This window comes from Dipodomys spectabilis, unplaced genomic scaffold, assembly GCF_019054845.1.
Source record: "Dipodomys spectabilis isolate Male_0828 unplaced genomic scaffold, ASM1905484v1 ptg000032l, whole genome shotgun sequence".
NCBI lineage: Eukaryota > Metazoa > Chordata > Mammalia > Rodentia > Heteromyidae > Dipodomys > Dipodomys spectabilis.
The window spans coordinates 23,890,070-23,911,753 of record NW_024870709.1 but is presented as its reverse complement, the minus strand read 5'-3'; the positions used below and the strand labels follow the sequence as shown (position 1 = coordinate 23,911,753).

The following is a 21,684-nucleotide window of genomic DNA, read 5'->3' as shown; positions in this document are numbered from 1 at the left end:
ATCACGGGCAAAGTTGATTCACTAACCCATTTCCCCTACTTAGACTCATCTAAATTTATCTCCAAGTAAATTGCTCACTAGACTGTAGTTCCTTCGTCTCAAAAGTGACAGGAACAAGGAATACATCTCTAGTTGTCCTCTAGTCTACTAACAAGAATAAAATTTGAGAACTTTAGCCACCACTTAGCCTAAGAATGTGTTATATTCCAAGAAAAGAGTTCCTCTTACCTCTCAAACATTTGGTTATCAAGTATGTATATAGAGTTTAAACTCATGTGGGGATGCAGAAGTGTTCATCTTTTAATAAGCTGATAGTTGGTTTAAGAGAAAAACTAGTGTATCAGAACAATTAATAGTATAAAGCAATATAGAATATCTGTATTCAAAAATTGCAAGGACAGGAATACTGACGAGTATTCCAAAGAGTATGGCATATTTATCCCATTAAAGTCTACTGGGGGTGGGAGGAGGGCTGAGAAACATGGCTTACTGGTAGAGTGCTTTCTTGCATGTACAAGGGCCTGGGTTCAATCCTGAGCAAGATTTAAAAAAAAAAAAAAAAGTCTACTATATAAAGAACCAGAAGGGGGTTGGGAAGGTGGCTCAGTGGTGGAGTGTTTACATCACATGCATGAGGCCTTGGGTTCGATTCCTCAGCACCACATAAGCAGAAAAAGCCAGAAGTGGTGCTGTGGCTCAAGTGTTTGAGTACTAGCCTTGAGCTGAAGAGCTGAGGGACAGTGCCCAGGCCCAGAGTTCAGGCCCCATGACCGGAAAAAAAAAAAAAAAAAGAACCAGAAGCCAGGTGCTGGTGGCTCATACCTGAAATCCATCCTAGTTACTCAGGAGATTTAGAGCCTTTCTCAGGCAGAGACATTCATGAGACTATATCTCAAGATAGAGGCAGGGTTCAAGTGGTACAAGTGTAAGATCAAAACCCAGCATTAAACAACACCAAAAGAACCTGAGCAGGGGGAGGGAACTGAGTTAGGATCAGGGCACAAATATTGATTATTAAGTCCATTATTTGGCCTTTGGGACATTTGACTTACACAGAAAGCGACGTCTGAAAAGTCTCAAGTTTTAAGGTAAAGACTTGATGTGATGATAACGAAGCCACACAGTGCCACACCTATAGCAAATGCAGCGTCTGTTTCTCTTCTGGTTATGCCAGTCATCCACCCACAAGGAAAGTGGTCTTTAATCGTCTGGTGTTACAGCAGGAGTCCTTCCGGTCTTTTAGGTATAAGAGGTTGTCTTGGGAGCAAAGAGCTGCCTTTTAAGGTAAAGTATTAAACTTATTGATGAAAATTCACCTCTCTAGTGCCTCACCTCAGCCAATGATAAGAGAAATTCTCCTTTATCCTGATTCCCTTGCTAGAAGGCAATTCTTCCTGTGAGAAGTCCACCCTAGGTTCCTAAAGAGGTCCTGGTCACCTGAAGTATGCCAAAGCTATCGAGCAGTTAAAAGCTATCCTAGAATTTCCCTCTTTGCCCTTGAACAAGTTCCACCAGGCCTCATTGGTACATACTTTAAAAAAAAAGTAAAATAATTTTTTTTTTTTTGGGGGGTCCGGTCGTGGGGCCTGAACTCTGGGCCTGGGCACTGTCCCTCAGCTCTTTTAGCTCAAGGCTAGCGCTCTACCACTTGAGCCACAGCGCCACTTCCGGCTTTTGTCTTTTTTGCTTATGTGGTGCTGGGGAATCGAACCCAGGGCCTCAGGCATGCAAGGCAAGCGCTCTACCACTGAGCCACCTCCCCAGCCCCAAGTAAAATAATTTTTATAATCAAATCTTAGACACATTTTTGAAAAGTAACAGTATAAATATTTTCCCATAGGTCTTAAATTTTCAGTTTAATTGTATCTTCAATTTATTTATTTATTTTTTTGGGGGGTCCGGTCGTGGGGCCTGAACTCTGGGCCTGGGCATTGTCCCTCAGCTCTTCAGCTCAAGGCTAGCGCTCTACCACTTGAGCCACAGCGCCACTTCCAGCTTTTTTTTTCTTTTTGCTTATGTGGTGCTGAGGAATCGAACCCAGGGCCTCATGCATGCAAGGCAAGCGTTCCACCACTGAGCTACCCTCCTAGCCCCTCAATTTATTACTTTAGGTATCTGGACATTTGTTTGCTTTACAACACGCTTACAAATTGGACAATATTAAATTCTTTCTATATAAGAACCAATTGTCAATCTGAATCTCATGAAATTCTACCTAAGGTTTCCAATATTATTATGAATCAGTCAAGAAGCCATAAAATCTCTTGACATGTGACTGGATATAATGTAATATAGGAAAGAAGAGAGAAAAAGACTCTGTTGATAGAGGCTTAATTTGCACATATATTGGGTACATTTTACACTTTAACTGCCACAAACAGACGAATTCTCACAGAGATAAACATAACTAAGTTAAACTCTTGCTCAAGATAAAACCAACAGCAGGTCCAAGGCCAAGAGAAGGGGATAGTCTGTGCCCTCATTTCTGATAGACTTTACTGCTGATCACTGCAGAATCTCAGTGCAGTTGCCTTCACCACACAGTCACAGTATTTTATTGAACACATTCATTTTAAGAGAACCTAACTCAAAGAAAAGGAAGTAAGTTTAAAGTCTATTACTCACAAAAGGCAGAAAAGAATTAACCTGAATACTATGGACAGTTAGGCAAGGAAAATAAAACAATGTACAGATACCAAAATAATTCTAATTTTCGTAATGTATATAAAACAAAGATCTCAAGAAAATGGTTACTTACGTTCCAAAGATTCTAGAATAAAACTTTCTTCCTGTCTACAATCAGATTTTACATATGGTCCAAATTCTAGCTTTCCAAAAAATCATGAAACAGATATAAACCAATCAATCTCAAGGACTAAAAGAAGCAGTTGAGGTACATGGAGCATGTTCATTGTGGTTCATGAGCTAATCATTCACTTAGCAAGAAGCCAGGCCACACGGCAACCTTCATTCTTTGGATATTCCAGCCTCTAAGTACTATTTATTGTATTACATTTTCCTATTTCCCTTGGGTACTAATTTACTACAGCTAAAATGAAAGGCAAAAAACAAAATAACAAAAACAGAAAGATTTGCAGGAGCAAAATGGTTCACATTTTAAACTCGTGGGGCTCCTCTCTACCCTGTTTCTATGGCGAACAGTGTGACTTCAGCAGTTACAGTAAAGCATAAGCCCATTATTGTGGTTTCTAAATTTCTGAAGTTTGAATTTCCTACTAGTAAGTTCAAATGAGTTTACCTTAGCTGCTTCCTCTGTGAGGAATGCCAGAAGACAAGTGAGAATCTAGTGAATTCATCTATGAGTTCACTAGACTGATCCCTGCTTTGGTCTTTTATGTCTACTAATATATATATAAAGATCTTCTAAATACAAATGGATTTTGAGCAGTAAGAGAAATACAAATATCCTGGATAAGATACACACACATTTCTAATGTATATAGTTAATATGCCCTTCAAGTCTGAGTAAAAGCTGCCTTTTAAAAATACTTTCTGAGAACTTTTAGTTCCTTGAAATGTTCAATGGAATGGTATTTATGACAAATTCACCTCCTCTGGGGAATGTGAGATGTTATTACTGGCAAAGTCACACTTTTTTAAACCTTCTAAAAATAATTATGAATGTTTGCCAAATTACTAAATTTGCTATATTACTACAATGATTAAGAGAATATTTGCTAATGTCTGATGATCAAGGCTCAAAGTAGCCATGAGCCCACAGAAAATGGAGTGCTAGTGATAGTGATTATTGATGTGCCTTTGTGTCAGAAATAATATTACAACATAAATTCACTGGTAAGGATGGAAAGATGAGATATATGAAATAGAAAGTATAGATGTCTTTATTGGTTGTGAGAAACAGGATTTGCAGCAAATCCTGGTGTTCTAGTTTTGCCAATTACAGGACCTTTGACAAATTAACAATTTGCAGGACTTAATATGGCACATATCATATAACACTTGTTCAGCTAACTCTTATTCCGAGGTTAGAGGGTGAAAAAAGACTAGGTGTTTATTGTTATCACTGCTAGTCCCTAAAATCATACCTGATTCAAAAGCAGGGTTCCCCCCCCCCAAATATTTAGCAAATATTTACTCAATACTAATTAAGTATCAGGCATTGTTCTAAAGATAGAATCATACCACTCAATATTAAGAGAGAACAATTATTGGTCCATCACTGAAAATACCAGCATCAAGTCTATATTCTATAAGGAGAGATCAGATAAGTAAATATAGTATGCTATAGGGTACTAGATGAAAGGAAGGCTTCTTCCCACTTTCTAGGGAGTCCGCAGCACAAAAGAATTTGGGTTGTATATAGAGAAATGACCAGGAAGTTAGTATGGCTTGACAGAATGACCAAAAGAGAGATAGCAGGAGACAGGATGGGAGAGGAGGAAACTTTTCTAAGTCTGGTTCTAGCATATGGCCTTGCTCAGTGAAAAAATTAAATTAAAAAATATATACATATATACAACCAAACAAATGTTTTGTTCTGGCCTGGTTATTTATGCTTGGTAAATTAATTTAATTTTTTCCTTCCCATACCTGTATAATAAGCATAATAGTCAATTGTCACAGAATCCTTTTCTCTATAAACAAGATGTACACTGAGAATTAGAGTCACATTCCAATTCCAATGCTATCATAATGATGGTTTTGCATGGAATTTAATCCACTTAGGCTTCAAATTTCTCAATGAAGAAAATAATAAGAGGTGCAACAACAGATACTGTAAACAGATATAAAGAAAAATCTAGTGCTATAACAAGTCAAACATTTTTTACTATTGTAATTTGTCTTAAAAGGTTTCAAAATAGGGCTGAGAATGTGGCTTAGTGGTAGAGTGCTTGCCTAGCATGCATAAAGTCCTGGGTTCGATTCCTCAGTACCACATAAAAGCTGGAAGTGGTGCTATGGCTCAAGTAGTGCTAGCCGTTAGCAAAAGAAGCTCAGGGACAGTGTGTAGGCCCTGAGTTCAAGCCCCAGACCTGGCAAAAAAATAAAAATAACAAAAGTATGCAATTCCCATAAATTTACACATTATTCCATTTTTAATTCAAAAAATGTTTAGCCTTTTCCCATGAGGATTTTTTAAAATAAACATATTCATTCTATTCCCTTTTTCTGCCCATGGTAAAAAAAAAGTAATTTAATGGAAAAATTTCTAAGAAGTATTTAAAAAGAATAAGAAACTTTTATTTGTATTTGCTTGGTTACTTATATGAAAACTCTAGAAATACATGTAAGAAATGAAAATCAGTTACAGTTGGAAAAATGAATAAAGCAGGAAGACCGTACTACATCTTTTAATAGAGATCTTACAAATAATATATATTTAGAAATTATATGTGTGTGTGTGTGTGTGTGTATACATGTATAGGATAACTGATAACTTAAGTATAAAGCAATGTGAGTTAGGTATGGTAATACCTATAATTCCAGTTAGCTTATTAAGATAGGGAATTTGAGGAAGAAAAACCTAGGTTACACAGAGGTAACAGAACAAAAATCAATATAAAAATCCTGTAAGACCTGTTCCTCAGATAATATGGCTATCTTTCAACCCATATTTAGCAGGAATAGAAGCCACAATGCAACTTTTATACTCTTAACTGTTCAATTTCTTCTGAAGAGATCACAAAATATTACAAAACATCCTCATTAGTCTTCTCAACATTTTTTTAAATCAAGGAAACCCAGCTTAACAAGAGCATAAACAGAAAGAAGACTGTTCCTTTCTGGTATGTCCAGAATCAATTGGCCTACCCTTTCCTTGAGTCTCCAAAAACAAGTATGGAACCCAGGAGAGAAAGTTACATATTTACATTCAAGGAGAGACACGCAAGTGTAAGATGAGCAGATCATAGACACTTTGAGAAGGTCAGCTATTAGCATCCTGTGTGTGCGTGCGTGCGTGCGTGCATGTGTGTGTGTGTGTGTGTGTGTGTGTGTGTGTGTCTCAGTTGTGGGGCTTGAACTCTGGACTGGGCACTGTCCCTCAGCTCTTTAGCTCAAGGCTTTAGCTTTACCACTTGAGCCATAGTGCTACTTCCAGTTTTCTGGTGGTTTACTGGAGGTAAGAGTCTCACAGACATTCCTGCCCAGGCTGGCTTTGAACTGCCATCCTCAGATCTAGACTCTTGAGTAGTTAGGATTACAGGCATGATCCACCAGCACCCAGCTTATTAAGCATCTGTTTTGATATGATGGCATTTCACTGGACAGTGCCCATTCAGTGTATCGTTTTCTTCCAGCAAGGGAGAAGAGCTATGCAGTAAATCTGTGAACAAAAAAAGAAATGAAAAATAGAGGCTGATTTCAAATATATTTGAGGAGTCTAAGGAGTTCTGAATGTCCAGAGAAAAATGAATGAATATCTAACAGAAGTTTTTCCTTAAATTAACTATATCCTAAAATTGTTTGTTCTAATCCCACTCTGAAAATATCTACAATGTCTGGAGACATCTTTTGGTTGGCACAACTGAATTTCAGGTACTTGTTACTCTTGGCAGTTAGTAGGTAGAGGCCACCAGAAATAGTTAATATCCTAACTAAAATTTTTAAGTGAGCAGCACATCAGATACATTTCAACATACATGTCTTTTTTTTTTTTGGAGGGTCCGGTCTTGGGGCCTGAACTCTGGGCCTGGGCACTGTCCCTCAGCTCTTCAGCTCAAGGCTAGTGCTCTACCACTTGAGCCACAGCACCACTTCTGGCTTTTTTGCTTATGTGGTGCTGGAGAATCAAACCCAGGGCCTCACGCATGCAAGGCAAGCGCTCTACCACTGAGCCACCTTCCCAGCCCCATGTCTTTTTTTCTTTTAAGGATCAAAATCTTCACAGTGTTTTTGTTTGTTTGGTTGTTTTTTTTGTCTGTTTTGTATGCAGATACTGGAGCTTAAACTCAGGCCCTAGGCACTGTCCCTTAGTTTTTTTCACTCAAGGTTACCTCTTGAGCCACACTTCCACTTCTGGCTTTTGCTGGCTAACTGGAGATAAGTGTCTTTTCAGATTTTTCTGCAAAACTGGTTTGGAATATTAATTGTCAGATCTCAGCCTCCTGAGTAGCTAAGATTGCAGATGTGAGCCTACAAAAAAAAAAAATCCAAGAAAATGACAAGGAAAAAAATATATGAGCAGGGGCATAAGGGAGGCACAACATTATGGTGGGTTTTTTTTTTTTTCCATTTTACTTTTTGTGATGCTGGGGATCAAACCCAGAGTCTCACATACTCAAGAAAATCACTCTACCACTGAATTATACCACAGCCCATATTAGTGGTATTAAGCCAACACCTATTACACCTCAAGGTTCTGATTACAAAGTCCCCTAGATAATAACAGCATGGAAGTGGACTAGACATAATTCAGACTCTAAGTAATTATTCTGACACAGATTTACTCAATATATTCTTACTCCCCTGTTCTTTCTCCCTTACTCAGCCCTAGCACCTTTTGAAGCACACTAATTGGGCGTGGAGGTTGTCTTTCCTACTTCAGATTCCATAGACACCTCCTTTGGTTTCAAGATAAGAGAATTATACACGATACTCTAGGTTGGTGGCACAGTCCTTTTAGCTCTTAACTTGACCTTTCAGCAGTTTATTTTTGTAGGAACTCATTGTTTCAGCCAATTCTTTTACTCTTTGCTGTTCAGAGAGCAAGATTTGCCCCAATTCTTCCACTCAATTTGAGCATTTCCTAAGCTTTCTTATAATCCTGTTTGTCTGCTAAAAATTGCCAAGTTCCTTATATTTAATGAGTCATTTGACTATCTGAATCCTATAATTTCACTTCCCCTAACCCTTGGGAGCCAAACAAAATTGTTCAAATAGTATGCCTTGACCCATTTCTGCTATATATTCCTCTGACACCAAGCTAAATTCTCCTCCATTACTTTATGCCCTAATTTTTGTTTTACAATGAAGGAAAGTAGTAACTCAGCTTGCTCAATCTGGACCCATTTATGATGTCTCTGAATGATCTCAGTGATGATGACAGGATCTTCAGTAACAAGGACATAAAGCAGACACAGATGTACACTCATACTTGGCTAGCAGATGCCAAAAAAAAGTGTTACTGTTCTTCTAGAGCATGCTGACCAAGTCAAATGAATCCAACATTACATTATAGCTATGGTATGCTGTAGTTGTAATTAACAAGAAAAAAAAAAAAAAACCTTTGACTTGTGAGATAAATAAGAGGAAGCAGCTTACATAGAATAAAGGACTCTAGCCATAAGTATTTTTATGAAAGCTATTAAAAATTAGACTAAACAGTGAAAACTCCCATTAAAAGAGCAAGAGGCAAACAAGGAAGCATAAATTACAGAACTGATTACTAAAAACCTATCTCAAATTAACAAAACTTTCCAAAAAATTTTATGTAATTATCCTTCAACCTGCTAGAATTCCAGTTATTGAACTATAAACACAGCAACTATCAGTGTAATATAGCACGAAAAGTATATTAAACTAGGAATTGCTAAAAGATAGGGCAGGATATGAGAAACCATAACCAGACTATCAGAAACTATCTATGGGTACAGATATAAAAGTGAATCAAGCAGTGTGCTATATGCAGTTTTCTGCTTAGTAATCAGCATGTTAAATCAGGAAGAAAAAAAAACATTAAGTTAGCTCTAGAATAATGAGACAAAAGCCCGGTACCTTGCATGTAGTAGAGTCTCACTGTACTCACAAAGATTTTAAGTGAATTATGCTGAGGATGAGTGGTGCACCCCTGTAATCCCAATTACTCAGGAGGCAAAGAGGTAGGATTGTGGTCCTGCAAGACCAGAATGGGCGAAAATTAAGACTCTATCTGAAAAAATAAACTAAAACCAGTAGGTCTGGGGTGTGGATCAGATTGCTTGGCAAGTGCAAGTTCAATCTCAGTGCTGCCACACACATACAAAATTCAAATGAATTAAATATCAGCTGAACTATACCATGTATAAATCCATTTTAAAAACCACACAGCTCAGTGGTTTCCATTATTTCAATTTGTGGTTTCCAGCAAACTATATTAGAATTATGGATATTTCTAAGGACTGGGAAAAATAAATTTGAAGGCAGAGAGTCTTCTATTTATGGTATGTAGTGAACAAATGGTTTTGTTAATGATGGAAACATTAAAGCAGTGACTAAAGGAGTGGCTCTGTAGGATTTTATCAGAATGAAGAAGAGGGCCCATCAGTGACAGCATGAAACACAGAGTAACATTCAAACCAGAGGCCTTTCTAGAGAAAGGCACGTATACCATTCCTGTCTTTGCCCTAGATAACAGGTAACAGAGCTCCCTTCAAGAGACGAAGTCAAAGCTACCTTTATATCACTTTTTTTTTGTCGTCCTCATGGATCTTGAACTCTGAGCCTGGGCACTGTCCCTTCAGCTCAAGGCGAGTGCTCTATCACTTAAGCCACAGTGCCACTTCCGGTTTTCTGGTGGTTAATTGGAGATTAAGAGTCCCACAGATTTTCTTGCCCAAGTTGGCTTTGAACCACAATCCTCAGATCTCAGCCTCCTGAATACCTAGGATTACAGGCGTGAGCCACTGGCGCCCGGCTAATCACACATTTTTTTCACTTACCTTTTCTCAGAAGGGAATTTTCTAGGGGGCTATGTGACTTGTGATAATGTCATTGCTATAAGTGCAGATGTATGAAATGGGATCCAGCTCTCTTTAATTAAGCCAGACATTAGTCTGTTGATGCAACTCTTCTCTCTAATTTTTTTGTTTCAAATTTATTCTTTTGTGAATATTTAATGGTAATATTTTTTGTGAATAAAAATTATTATTTTTTTTTTTTTTTGGTCCGATTCAGGGCCTGAACTCTGGGCCTGGGCGTTATCCCTCAGCCCTTCAGCTCAAGGCTAGCACTTTACCACTTGAGTCACAGTGCCACTTCCCGCTTTTTTTTTTCTGCTTATGTGGTGCTGAGGAATCGAACCCAGAACCTCATGCATGCAAGGCGAACACTCTACCACTGAGCTACTTTCCCAGCCCTAAAAATTATTTTTGAAAAATCCTAGTTTAAATTTCTAAAGCAGAAAATACTGACAGATATAAATCAACATACTCAAAAGCTCTTTAAGGTCCTCAATAAAGTTAAAAGACCTAAAATCTTGAGAACTGCTGCCTTTACCTGAGAAGTCTGGAGGCTTTACTGAACTGTGCTTGGATGATCTGTTCATTCTTTACTAACAGTCTGCAAACTTAGGACAAATTCCTTTTCTTCTGTTCATCTCATTTTGTTGTTTTATAAATAGAATGAGCAAAGTCTTACTGTATTCATAATATAAAAAACTTTAAATTAAAAATTCATATTCTGAAAAAAATAATGAAACAAAATTCATAGTTTGAATACAGAGAAACATTTGTCTCTTTAAAAAATAGATGAGAAATTAAGCTGATTCAAATTATTCACTACTTACAAGTTGATTTCTGCACCTAAAGAAAGTATTGTGTCATCAATGGCTTATGGAATTAATTCTGTTACTTGATACTCATGGGTCAGTTATTTGAAAACCAGAAAAGAACCTGTAATGAGAAACGTAATTGATGGATCAGGGTAGCCAGATTATAGGCAAGTATTTCCAATTCATTTTCTTTTGTTACCAGTATAATGTTGTTTATGTAATAAATACATGTATTTAAGAGCTCTGAACTCTAGAGAAAAAAAAAAAAGAACCATTACTTCATTTGTGAAGTTGACATAATGAGAGGAGAGTGACAGGCTAGAACATGAACATTTATCACCCACTTGTTCTCCTTAAACAAGTTAAGCACATATTCTAATGCTGGGACCTGAAGGAAAGAGAAATGGTTATAGCATCCTGATTTTTCTGGAGGCGCTATAACTCTGAAATATTTCAGGAACACTGATGGAAAATCTGCTTACTCTTCATTTTCTTATATACCTAAAAACCACTCATATTCACTGCAGAATTCTTTTTTAAATAAACTGCTTAGAATAATATTGTAGTATTTATTTACATAGCTAAACATATTTGGTCATTTTTTTCATTCATTCAAAAAACTCATTTGGTCCCCTCCAAAGAAAGGGCTTTTTGATAGAAATTACAAATGAATGTAGAATACACAAGTGAGTCACTCAAATAGCTTGTTGTGTTTTTAAGAAGTGTGTTTTATTAAGGTTGACATACATAGTTAAGACAAAATCAAAAGTGGTGAGAAGTAATATAAATTCTTATGGGCATAACTGACATAGCATTTAGACATACCATATGTTCGTATGTGTATTATATGCTGTACATTACTAACACTCTGTCTCACACAGGAGATAAAATATAGGCACATGAGTGTTGACAAGTACGTCTATAAATAAAAAAACCAAAAACATACTTTGAATATATAATTTGTATTGAAGAGCCAGCATTATGGCTGGTACCAGAGAACATTCAAGATGACAGATGTGATATTTTTGAGAAAACAAAACAAGTAACTGGCATTGCACATAATAATAGTGATAAACCACAATAAGTTACAACAATTCTGAGCCAAATTAGAAACTCTAAAGAAAAGCTGTAATAAGAGATTGCTTTAAACCAATTTGAATTTAATTACCTCACATTACTGTCTATAAAACTGCTTCCACAACCGGTTTTTATTGGTTAGGATTCAGTCAATGTTCTTATAATCCTGTAATGTCAGTTTTTGAACATGAATATGAGTACTCCAAGACAGTAGTCTTCAAACTGAGTTACATTTACACTAAAGATACACCATCATGAGAAGTTGAAGCCAATCAATGTCTACATCTTCAGTTCACACATGTACTTTTTCCAAAACTGTTGATCAGAAAAGTGCTTATGTTCTGTGAGTTCTCCGTTTCTAACAATAGTTTTAAAAGTCCTTTTGCTTAGTCTAACTCCCTAGGCTGGAAATCCATCTAGGTCACCAAACAGACTGCTATAAAAACCTTGCTCCCAAAGAGTTCCAGGAAAGCACAGAAGCAGCAGCAGCAACAAAAATGACAGTGATGGACCACTGCCTGGTCTTCATCTGGAGACAACCCTTAGCAAGTTCTGATATCTCATCTTTTAGAAGTGAGATGGTTGAAAAATGAAGTCAAGATGTTTCCTGAAAATCTGACTTATTTAGCTGTCCAAACTGTTAGCGAAGATTTTAAAATACATCTTTTGCAAGCTGAAGCCATGGCTTGGGTGGTGGACCACCTGCCTGGCAAGTAAAAGGTCAATCCTGTATTATGTGACATAAAATATATCCATGGAATAATGGAGATGCTAGCTTTAAGATGTTTAAAGACAGACTTCAAAAAATTCTTTTAGACAATAAAATCATTGCTATAAGACATATAAACTAAAAATCTAATGACAAATGAGCATTTCTCTTTAACTTTACATTTTCTCTACTCAGTTTGATAATGACATCTTGTATATAAATCAGCTGAGGGAAAGTTTGTCACTGGCTGGACAGGCAAGATGATGTGGGGAAACAGTAAAGGTTTTTCTCTTTCCTGACCTTCCTGAATCTTAAAATACTCAGGAGGCTGAGACCCGAGGATCATGGTTCAAAGCCAGCAGGAAAGTCAGTGGGACACTTATTTCCAGTTAAGCACCAGAAAACTGGAAGTGGCACTGTAGCTCAAGCAGTAGAGTGCTTGCCTTGAAGCTGAAGAGCACAGGGACAGGGCCCAGTTCAAGCCTCACAACAGACCAAAAAAAAAAAAAACAAAAACAAAACAAAAAAACCACATCATTTTAGGAGCTAGCTGACCTGGAAATAATAAAGCCCTGCTACCCATGGTCAGTCCAGTCCAAGAGCCAGGGTACCTGGCTGGAATCACCTGTGAGCTTGTTAGAATATAAATTGTGAGGGTCACCACATACCTATAAAATCAGTACTGAAAAACTGTCCATATACTAAGAAAAATAATGGTGATAGAAATTTAGATTACTATTTAGTCTAAAATTTATTACTCCTCAAAGAAAGAAATATGTCTTACGAGCTGTAACTCTTCACCCTATACTTCTGTCAAGACAAAAAGCTCAAATTGTCATCAGTTTTCATTGGTTCTTAATTCTGAGTTCCCAATTTGATGGCTGGGAATATCAACTACTAGTTCCCCACCTGATAAGCATTATCAGACTAAGATGCTCACAGTCCCATGGTGAGTTCATTGGAGTGTCCAGGAAAATAACAAGTTATGGGGGAAAGGAGTAAAGAAATGGAGCAAATGCACTCAAATCCTCAAGATTATGTGCTCAGATAGAAAGGTAGAGCTTGAGATGATAGGTATACAAGTCAGTTTACAAAAACCACAAGAAAGATGCGCATCATGCTTGTTGCTTAAACACTGAACGCAATGGAACAACTGAATGTTTGCAAACCCTTTGTTGCTAGTTACAGCACTGTCAAAACTCACTAATCACCATTCCATTTTAAGGATATTCTTCATTCTACTGTAAAACAATTTTCCCTTCCTTATATCCTAAGAACATACTTCTTTCTCATAAAGATGAAATAGCACATGCTATTATTTAATAAGTTCAAGAGTACTGAAGAGGTTTCGTGGAACTGCTTTTTCAAACCATAAAAACTATGCTGTGGAGAGGGAAGAATACTGAAGTTATGCCTAATGCACTGTTAAGACCATCAAATATGATTTTACTGCTTACATAGGAGGAAGAGGCATAGTGACAATTTTCTTTATTATTTCACCAAAACAATTTATTGCATAGATCCTGCCACTGGTTGCACAGCTCTATAATCATTTTGTTAAGTTTCTCTTCTCAGGTTCCCAGGTATCTCAGATGAGAAGTAGTAAAAGGCCAGAAGCCTAGGACAAGAATCTGGCCAGAGACTATGGATGAGATCATCATCAACCTCACCCTAGCCTCTTCTGAATTTCACAGGCCACATCCCTTAAACCAGTCTCTTGTCAGATTCTCAAAACAGGAAAAAAATAAAGTAGATCCACCCCACAAAAAAGTTTGGGAATTCTTATATTATGCAATTACTTCAAACATGTTTCTTCTGTGTAGTAAAATTACAAAAAAGAGCATATTAGGATCACAAAAAAAAAAACTGCATTTCTAAGACTGCCTCAAATTATTTTCTTTTTAAAATGTTCTCTCAAACCCTTAATAAGGATGAAAGCTATATTGAATAATTAACTCATTCCTAAAAGAAAAGATTTACTGCATATAATAAACTCTTCAAGCTTGATTAGAAAGCAAGTATTTATATATATATTTTTTTTTAATTGGCAGACCCTGTAGTCTTTAGGGATTCCATTCTATTTTAGTTTCTGGATAACTATACAGCAGAACTGTAATTATGTTCTCTATAATCAGTTCATTCTCAGTGTAATTAAGAATACCACAAGTTTAAAAGTAAAACCTCACCCTAAAGTGGAAAAGTGCATGGAATAGATGGTTTATTTTGAATGTAAAATTTCCTCCTATTATTCAGATAAATTTAAAATATGAAACAAAAAGGGATGTTATACTCTTCATTTAAGAGAGTCACTATGTTCCTAATAACAGAGTTGGTCATTTCTATAAGATTCTCATGAATTGTCTGTTTCTGCCAAATTCCTTGCTATTCTCAAAAACACCAGGCCCCTGTGTAGATAGTTCTCAATTCCTCTTATTTAACTCTTAATCATTACACAAAGCTATATAGAAATTGGTTCCCAGGATAATATGTTAGTGCTATCATTAAACCAAGTTTTAATTGGCAGAGAAACCTATCCAGTGAACTGCATAACTTGTAGACAGTGCGAACAAACTTTTAGCCAAAACCTAGGAGCACAAGGATATAACTCAAGTGATAGAGCACTTGTGTAGTTTGTGTGAAACCCTACGTTCAATCCTCATTACTGCAAAAACAATTATCAAAAAGAATCAGAAAGTGGAACACCAATAGTAATATACTACATATTTAAATGGTTCAAGAAAATCATTAATAAACATAATAAAAAAGAACAATAGAGCTAGATATTAGTGGCTAGCAGCTATAATCTAAGCTACTCAGGAGGCTGAGATCTAAGGATCACAGTTTGAAGCCAGCCTATGTAGGAAAGTCTGTGACACTCTTATCTCCAATTAACCACCCAAAAGCTGGAAGTGGAGCTGTGGTTCAAGTGGTAGATAGAGCTCTAGCCCCTTGAGCAAAAGAAGCTTAGGGACAGCGCCTTGAGTTCAAACCGCAACACAGGCATTAAAAACAACAACAACAAAACATTTACAGATGTTTACTATGTGTCAGGATGGTTATAATCATAGTTGAATTACCTCACTTAATTCCCACAAAATGCCCCACACTAGATATAATTATTGCCATATTTTTCATTTGAAGAAATGAGAGGCATAGAGATATTAAATATTAGGAAAGACTCACTAGCTGTTTAAAATAAGACTAGTCTTTCAAAATGCATGAATGAAAATGGAACAATGAAACTTGGTGAAATTGACTTGGGAAGGAGGGGGAGATGAGGGATGAGAGGAGGTGATTATGATTGAGTTAATTGTATACATACATGGACATGTCATAATGAAACCATCTTGTACAGCAAATTTATGTTAATAAAAATGTGGGAGTGGGGAAAAGAAGGACTCAGATCAATCTTGAAGCTGAGTCTAACTAAATCTCTATTTTGGATCTATTTTGGCAGCCTTCAAGTTAGACTGCGGACTGATTATACAAGCAATTTAAAACAAAAGTTCCTGCTGTTCCTCTATTAAGGCTCTTTGTGAAATGCAGTGTTGTTAATCATTAGTAGTAAGATTAAACAAAAAAAAAAAAAAGTAAGGGCTGGAAAGGTGGCTCAGTGGTAGAGTGCTTGCTTTGCATGCATGAGGCTATGGGTTGATTCCTCAGCACCACATAAGCAGAAAATGCCGGAAGTGGTGCTGTGGCTCAAGTGGTAGGGCACTAGCCTTGAGATGAAGAACTGAAGGACAGAGTCCAGGCCCAGAATTCAGGCCCCACGACCAGAAAAAAAAAAAGCAAGATATCTGGGTGACTAGATTCTCCTCTCATCAAATTCACGAACTCCTCTGCATACTCTATTAGCTGATATGAGTTAACAAAGCACAACACAAAACATAATATACTTTTATATTTTTCAGATTAAAGAAACGGATTGATCAAGAAACTGAGTCTCAGGAGAAGAAGGAGAAAGAGAAGGAAAAGAGGGTCGCTGCTCTAAAAGAAGAACTGACCAAGCTGAAGTCTTTTGCTTTGATGGTAGTGGACGAACAACAAAGGCTAACAGCACAGCTTTCCCTTCAAAGACAGAAAATCCAAAACTTGACCACAAGTGCAAAAGAAACATATGCTAAACTAGCCCTTGCTGAATCTAGAGTTCAGGAAGAAGAGCAGAAGGCAACCAGATTAGAGAAAGAGCTGCAAACACAAACCACAAAGTTTCATCAGAACCAAGAGGAAATTATGGCCAAGCTCACCAATGAGGACAGTCAAAATCACCAACTGCGACAAAAGTTGGCAACACTCAGCCAACAAATTGATGAGTTAGAAGAGACCAATAGGTCTTTACGAAAAGCAGAAGAAGAGTTGCAAGATATAAAAGAAAAAATCAACAAGGGAGAATATGGTAATGCTGGTATCATAAGTGAGGTTGAAGAGCTCAGGAAACGTGTGCTAGATATGGAAGGGAAAGATGAAGAGCTCATAAAAATGGAAGAACAATGCAGAGATCTCAATAAAAGGCTTGAAAAGGAAGCAACTCAGAGCAAAGACTTCAAATTAGAGGTTGAGAAACTTAATAAAAGGATTATGGCTCTGGAAAAATTAGAAGATGCTTTCAACAAAAGTAAACAAGAATGCTACTCTCTGAAATGCAATTTAGAAAAAGAAAGGATGACCACAAAGCAGCTGTCTCAAGAACTTGAAAGTTTAAAAGTGAGGATCAAAGAACTAGAAGCCATTGAAAATCGGCTAGAAAAGACAGAATTCACCCTAAAGGAGGATTTAACTAAACTGAAAACATTAACTGTGATGCTTGTAGATGAACGTAAAACAATGAGTGAAAAATTAAAGCAAACTGAGGATAAGTTACAAGCTGCTGCTTCTCAGCTTCAAGTGGAGCAAAATAAAGTAACCACAGTTACTGAGAAGTTAATTGAAGAAACCAAAAGGGCACTCAAATCCAAAACTGATGTGGAAGAAAAGATGTACACTGTGACCAAAGAGAGAGATGATCTTAAAAGTAAACTAAAAACAGAAGAGGAGAAAGGAAATGATCTCTTGTCCAAAGTTAATATGTTGAAAAATAGGCTTCAATCGTTGGAAGCAACTGAAAAAGATCTTGTAAAAAACAAATTAAATCAAGACTCTGTTAAGTCCACAACAGTATTACACCAAGAAAACAATAAGATTAAAGAGCTCTCACAAGAAGTAGAAAGACTAAAACTGAAGTTAAAGGATATGAAAGCCATTGAGGATGACCTCATGAAAACAGAAGACGAGTATGAGACTCTGGAAAGAAGGTATGCTAATGAACGAGACAAAGCTCAATTTTTGTCTGAAGAGCTGGAGCATGTCAAAATGGAACTTTCCAAGTATAAATTAGCAGAAAAGACAGAGTCCAGTCATGAGCAATGGCTTTTCAAAAAACTTCAAGAAGAAGAGGCTAAATCAGGGCATCTTTCGAGAGAAGTGGATGCATTAAAAGAGAAAATCCATGAGTACATGGCAACGGAGGACCTAATATGTCACCTCCAGGGAGATCACTCAGTTCTGCAAAAGAAGCTGAGTCAACAAGAAAACAGGAACAGAGACTTAGGAAGAGAAATTGAAAACCTCACTAAAGAGTTAGAGAGGTATCGGCATTTTAGTAAGAGCATCCGACCCAGTCTTAATGGAAGAAGAATCTCTGACCCTCAAGTATTTTCTAAAGAAGTTCAGACAGAAGCAGGAGACAATGAACCACCAGACTACAAGAGTCTCATTCCTCTGGAACGAGCAGTCATCAATGGTCAGTTATATGAAGAGAGTGAGGAACAGGATGAGGACCCTAATGAGGAGGAATCTGTGCTGGCCTTCAAATGCAACCCATCTGTTCCTCTTCCTGTAAACAGGAAGCTATGGATTCCTTGGATGAAATCCAAGGAAGGCCATCCTCAGAATGGAAAAATACAAACAAAGTCTAATGGCAACTTTGTGCAACCTGGGGATCTAGTCTTAAGCCACACACCCGGGCAGCCACTTCATATAAAGGTTACACCAGACCATGTCCAAAACACAGCCACTCTTGAAATCACAAGTCCGACCACAGAGAATCCTCATTCTTACACAAGCACTGCTGTGATACCAAACTGTGGCACCCCAAAACAAAGAATAACCATTCTCCAGAATGCCTCCATAACACCAATGAAATCCAAAACCTCTACTGAAGGCCTCGTGAATTTAGAGCAAAGCATGTCCCCAATTACAATGGCAACCTTTGCCAGAGCTCAGACTCCAGAGTCTTGTGGTTCTATAACTCCAGAAAGGACAATGTCACCTATTCAAGTTTTGGCTGTGACTGGTTCAGCTAGTTCTCCTGAGCAGGCACGCTCTCCAGAGCCAATAGAAATTGGTGCCAAGCACGCAATTTTCAGAGTCTCTCCAGACCGGCAGTCATCATGGCAGTTTCAACGTTCAAATAGTAACAGTTCAAGTGTGATAACTACTGAGGATAATAAAATCCACATTCACTTAGGAAGTCCTTACATGCAAGCTGTGGCCAGCCCCATGAGACCTGCCAGCCCTTCAACACTTCAGGATAACCGAACTCAAGGCTTATCTAATGGGGCATTAAACAAAACAACCAGTAAAGTCACCAGCAGTATTACTATCACACCAACAACCACACCTCTTCCTCGACAATCACAAATTACAGTAAGTAATATATATAACTGACCACTCTCACCCTCATCTAGCCCATACTGATATTCTTGCAAGGAATTCAATCGTTTTTAATCATCCCCCAAAAGACTGACTGAACTTGTACTTTTGGAAGTTTTGTGCATGAATTGTACCAAAGAACCTGAAACTAACAAAGTATTGCCTGCATAGTCATCCAAGTGTGCACTTACTGTATATCTTTTCATTTACATACTTGTATGGAAAATATTTAGTCTGCACTTGTATAAATACGTCTTTGTGTATTTCATTTTCCATAATTCACTTTAATTTGACTTCAACTTATCTTGGTGAAATACATTAACATTATAAAGCAGTAAATAATGTGTTATTTTTACCATTGCTTGCTGAATTTTCTTTTGGTCATTTTGCGTTATATATCTGCATGTCCAATATAATTTTATTTTCCACTTATAATATCTATAAATACTTCCTAAAAAACAAGCAGGACCTAATTCTTATTTACAGTTAACTTATGATCTGCTTTTGAGGAAGAGAAAGTGGTTAAAGTAAATTTTTTAAAAGTGTATCACTAGGATTTCAAAATGAACGATAAAATATCCCAAGACAAGCCCAACATCATTCTTGAAATTCATTTCAACATTCAGATCCATAGCACTCAGCACAAGGCTTAACATATTTGTAAGAAAGTTAGTAAATGTTTGCTAATAATCAAAAAATATTCGATAATTTGCTTTTAGTGAGCATATAAAAGCTGATGTAGAAGCTTTAAAATGTGATATGAAGTCAGAAAAAAATACTTCAAAATACAAGTTGCCTTGACTGTATTTCATCTCATATTCCCATAGAACACATATTATATCCAAACCTGGAATTAATCACAATGATGTAAGCTTTTGAACATCTGCTTCAAAACAAGTGTCACTCTTACTTCCTTTTCCTATTTGGTTCCCAGAATAGTTTAGATTACTTACGGTAGGCTAGGCTACCTTACCCTGCTTATATTTTTTTTTGTATCTTTAAATCTAACAAGCAACTAAAAGCCCAAGGTTATTATAAAAACAACTTATAGGAAAGGCTTATTTTTAAAAAATACATTGTCTTCAAGGACAAGCAAGATACTCTGAATTTCTTCTGTGATTATTATGCCATTTAAAAGGGAGGGGAGACAAAGTCAGCCAGAGCACCCTAGAAATTCTGACACTAGACTCCTGGACTCTCTGAGCAGCAAACAGCCTTAAGAGGAACATTTTAAATTACAAATCTGGTTCCCAAGTTACATTCCATAAAGATGATTTCAAAGTAGCTTACTGCTATTTTCCTTTTTCAGCCTCTTAACTGTTAATTTAATGTGGTCAATTTTATTGCCAGTTATTAATTTTAAAAACAATTTACCTAGACATTCAGGCAAACTGTGAAGCTGTTTCAAGGATAAAAGGAAACTTTCACAATTATCTTCCTTGTCCCTGCAAAATCAATTTTATGATAGCAATGCAAGGATTTGTTGACAGAAACACTTCCATAGCAATGAACTGCAACACCAATGCTGTGGGCTTGCATCATCACTGAGTAAGTGTGGATAAAGCTGAAGCTGATGAGGAATTAGAAAGCTTCTGTTTAAACAAATTATCTTGGCAATCAGTGACCCAACTATATTACAAAACACTTGATAGTCTAAATGTTTTTCTCAAGTATTTTTAAAATCAACTTAAGCTAGAAATCCACAAGAAATGACCTACTTCATTTTAGCACTTTCAAAGCAGACATCAAAAATGCTGCTGCAGAGCACTTTTTCTAGTCAATAATCAAGACAAGGTACATACAATATTTGGGAGGCGTAGATCAACTGATCATAAAATTATAAAGTCCTAGAATTCGAGGTTTTGTTATACAATGGCACAGACAGAAAATATGTTTGCATGGCACTTTGGGGAAATGGTTGAAAAGGCAAAAGCACTGCCAAATGATTCTCTTGGATGTACGAAGTATTGGGAACAGCAGAATGGGAATCTACTCGTGGTGTACTCTAACAGTTACAGAACTCTGGCTATTCATCAGCCCAACTGTTTTGCAAAGATTCAATTTCTTATCTTATGTCAGCCAAAGCAATTCTTCAATGCAAAGTTAACACATATCCTGTGTTTCATGATTGTAATACACAAATTCTCATTTTATTCTCTATTCCAGATCTAAACTATACATAGGCTTCCTAAACAGTTCATCTAGCTTCTAAACTAGAAATTAATCTAGCTTCTAAACTAGAAATTTACTGAATTTTCAAGACTTACTTCTTTTTAGAGTCCCATTGCTGGGATGATCCCGTCCACGTAATAATTAATAATAAGTACTAAAATAAACTTCAGGAGGCTGTCAAAATAAAAGATTACATTTAGTTTACTGACAGTGTCCCTGACTAACACTCATAGTGAAGACAGTAAATTCCTGTAAAACCACCTTCCTTTTACTATAAGACTATCTATAAAATGACATAGATTTTTGACAAATGATTTTTGGCCTCTAGTTAACTTATAGCTTCTGTGTCTCTCTGTGTGTATGCATGTATGTACATGTCTGTTGAGACAGAGATTACAGATTATAGAACTTCCTTTTTATGTAGACTTGTAAAAACTCTTAGTCCAAACTAGAAAGAGGAAGTGACACTGAAAATATCTCTTCTATCTTTCTTTCATTGGCCAAAGTCCCAATTTTAGAACCAAATTTTATTTTCTTTGCAATCCTACATCACATTAATTCTTTGAGCTGTAGCATACTATGC

At 36.8% G+C, this 21,684-nt stretch overlaps 2 protein-coding genes across 3 annotated transcripts in view; one reads left to right on the top strand and one right to left on the bottom strand.

The window, feature by feature from the left end:
* Filip1l (filamin A interacting protein 1 like) overlaps window positions 1–19,284 on the top strand; it is a 73,787-nt gene extending 54,503 nt beyond the window's left edge. For both annotated transcript variants that reach the window (XM_042676803.1, XM_042676804.1), the window contains one exon: window positions 16,151–19,284. In XM_042676803.1, coding sequence (XP_042532737.1) covers window positions 16,151–18,944 — 2,794 coding nt within the window. In that variant the 3' untranslated portion in view covers window positions 18,945–19,284. The remainder of the gene's footprint in view (window positions 1–16,150) is intronic.
* Cmss1 (cms1 ribosomal small subunit homolog) overlaps window positions 1–21,684 on the bottom strand; it is a 291,882-nt gene that overhangs the window by 246,076 nt on the left and 24,122 nt on the right. The window lies entirely within an intron of this gene.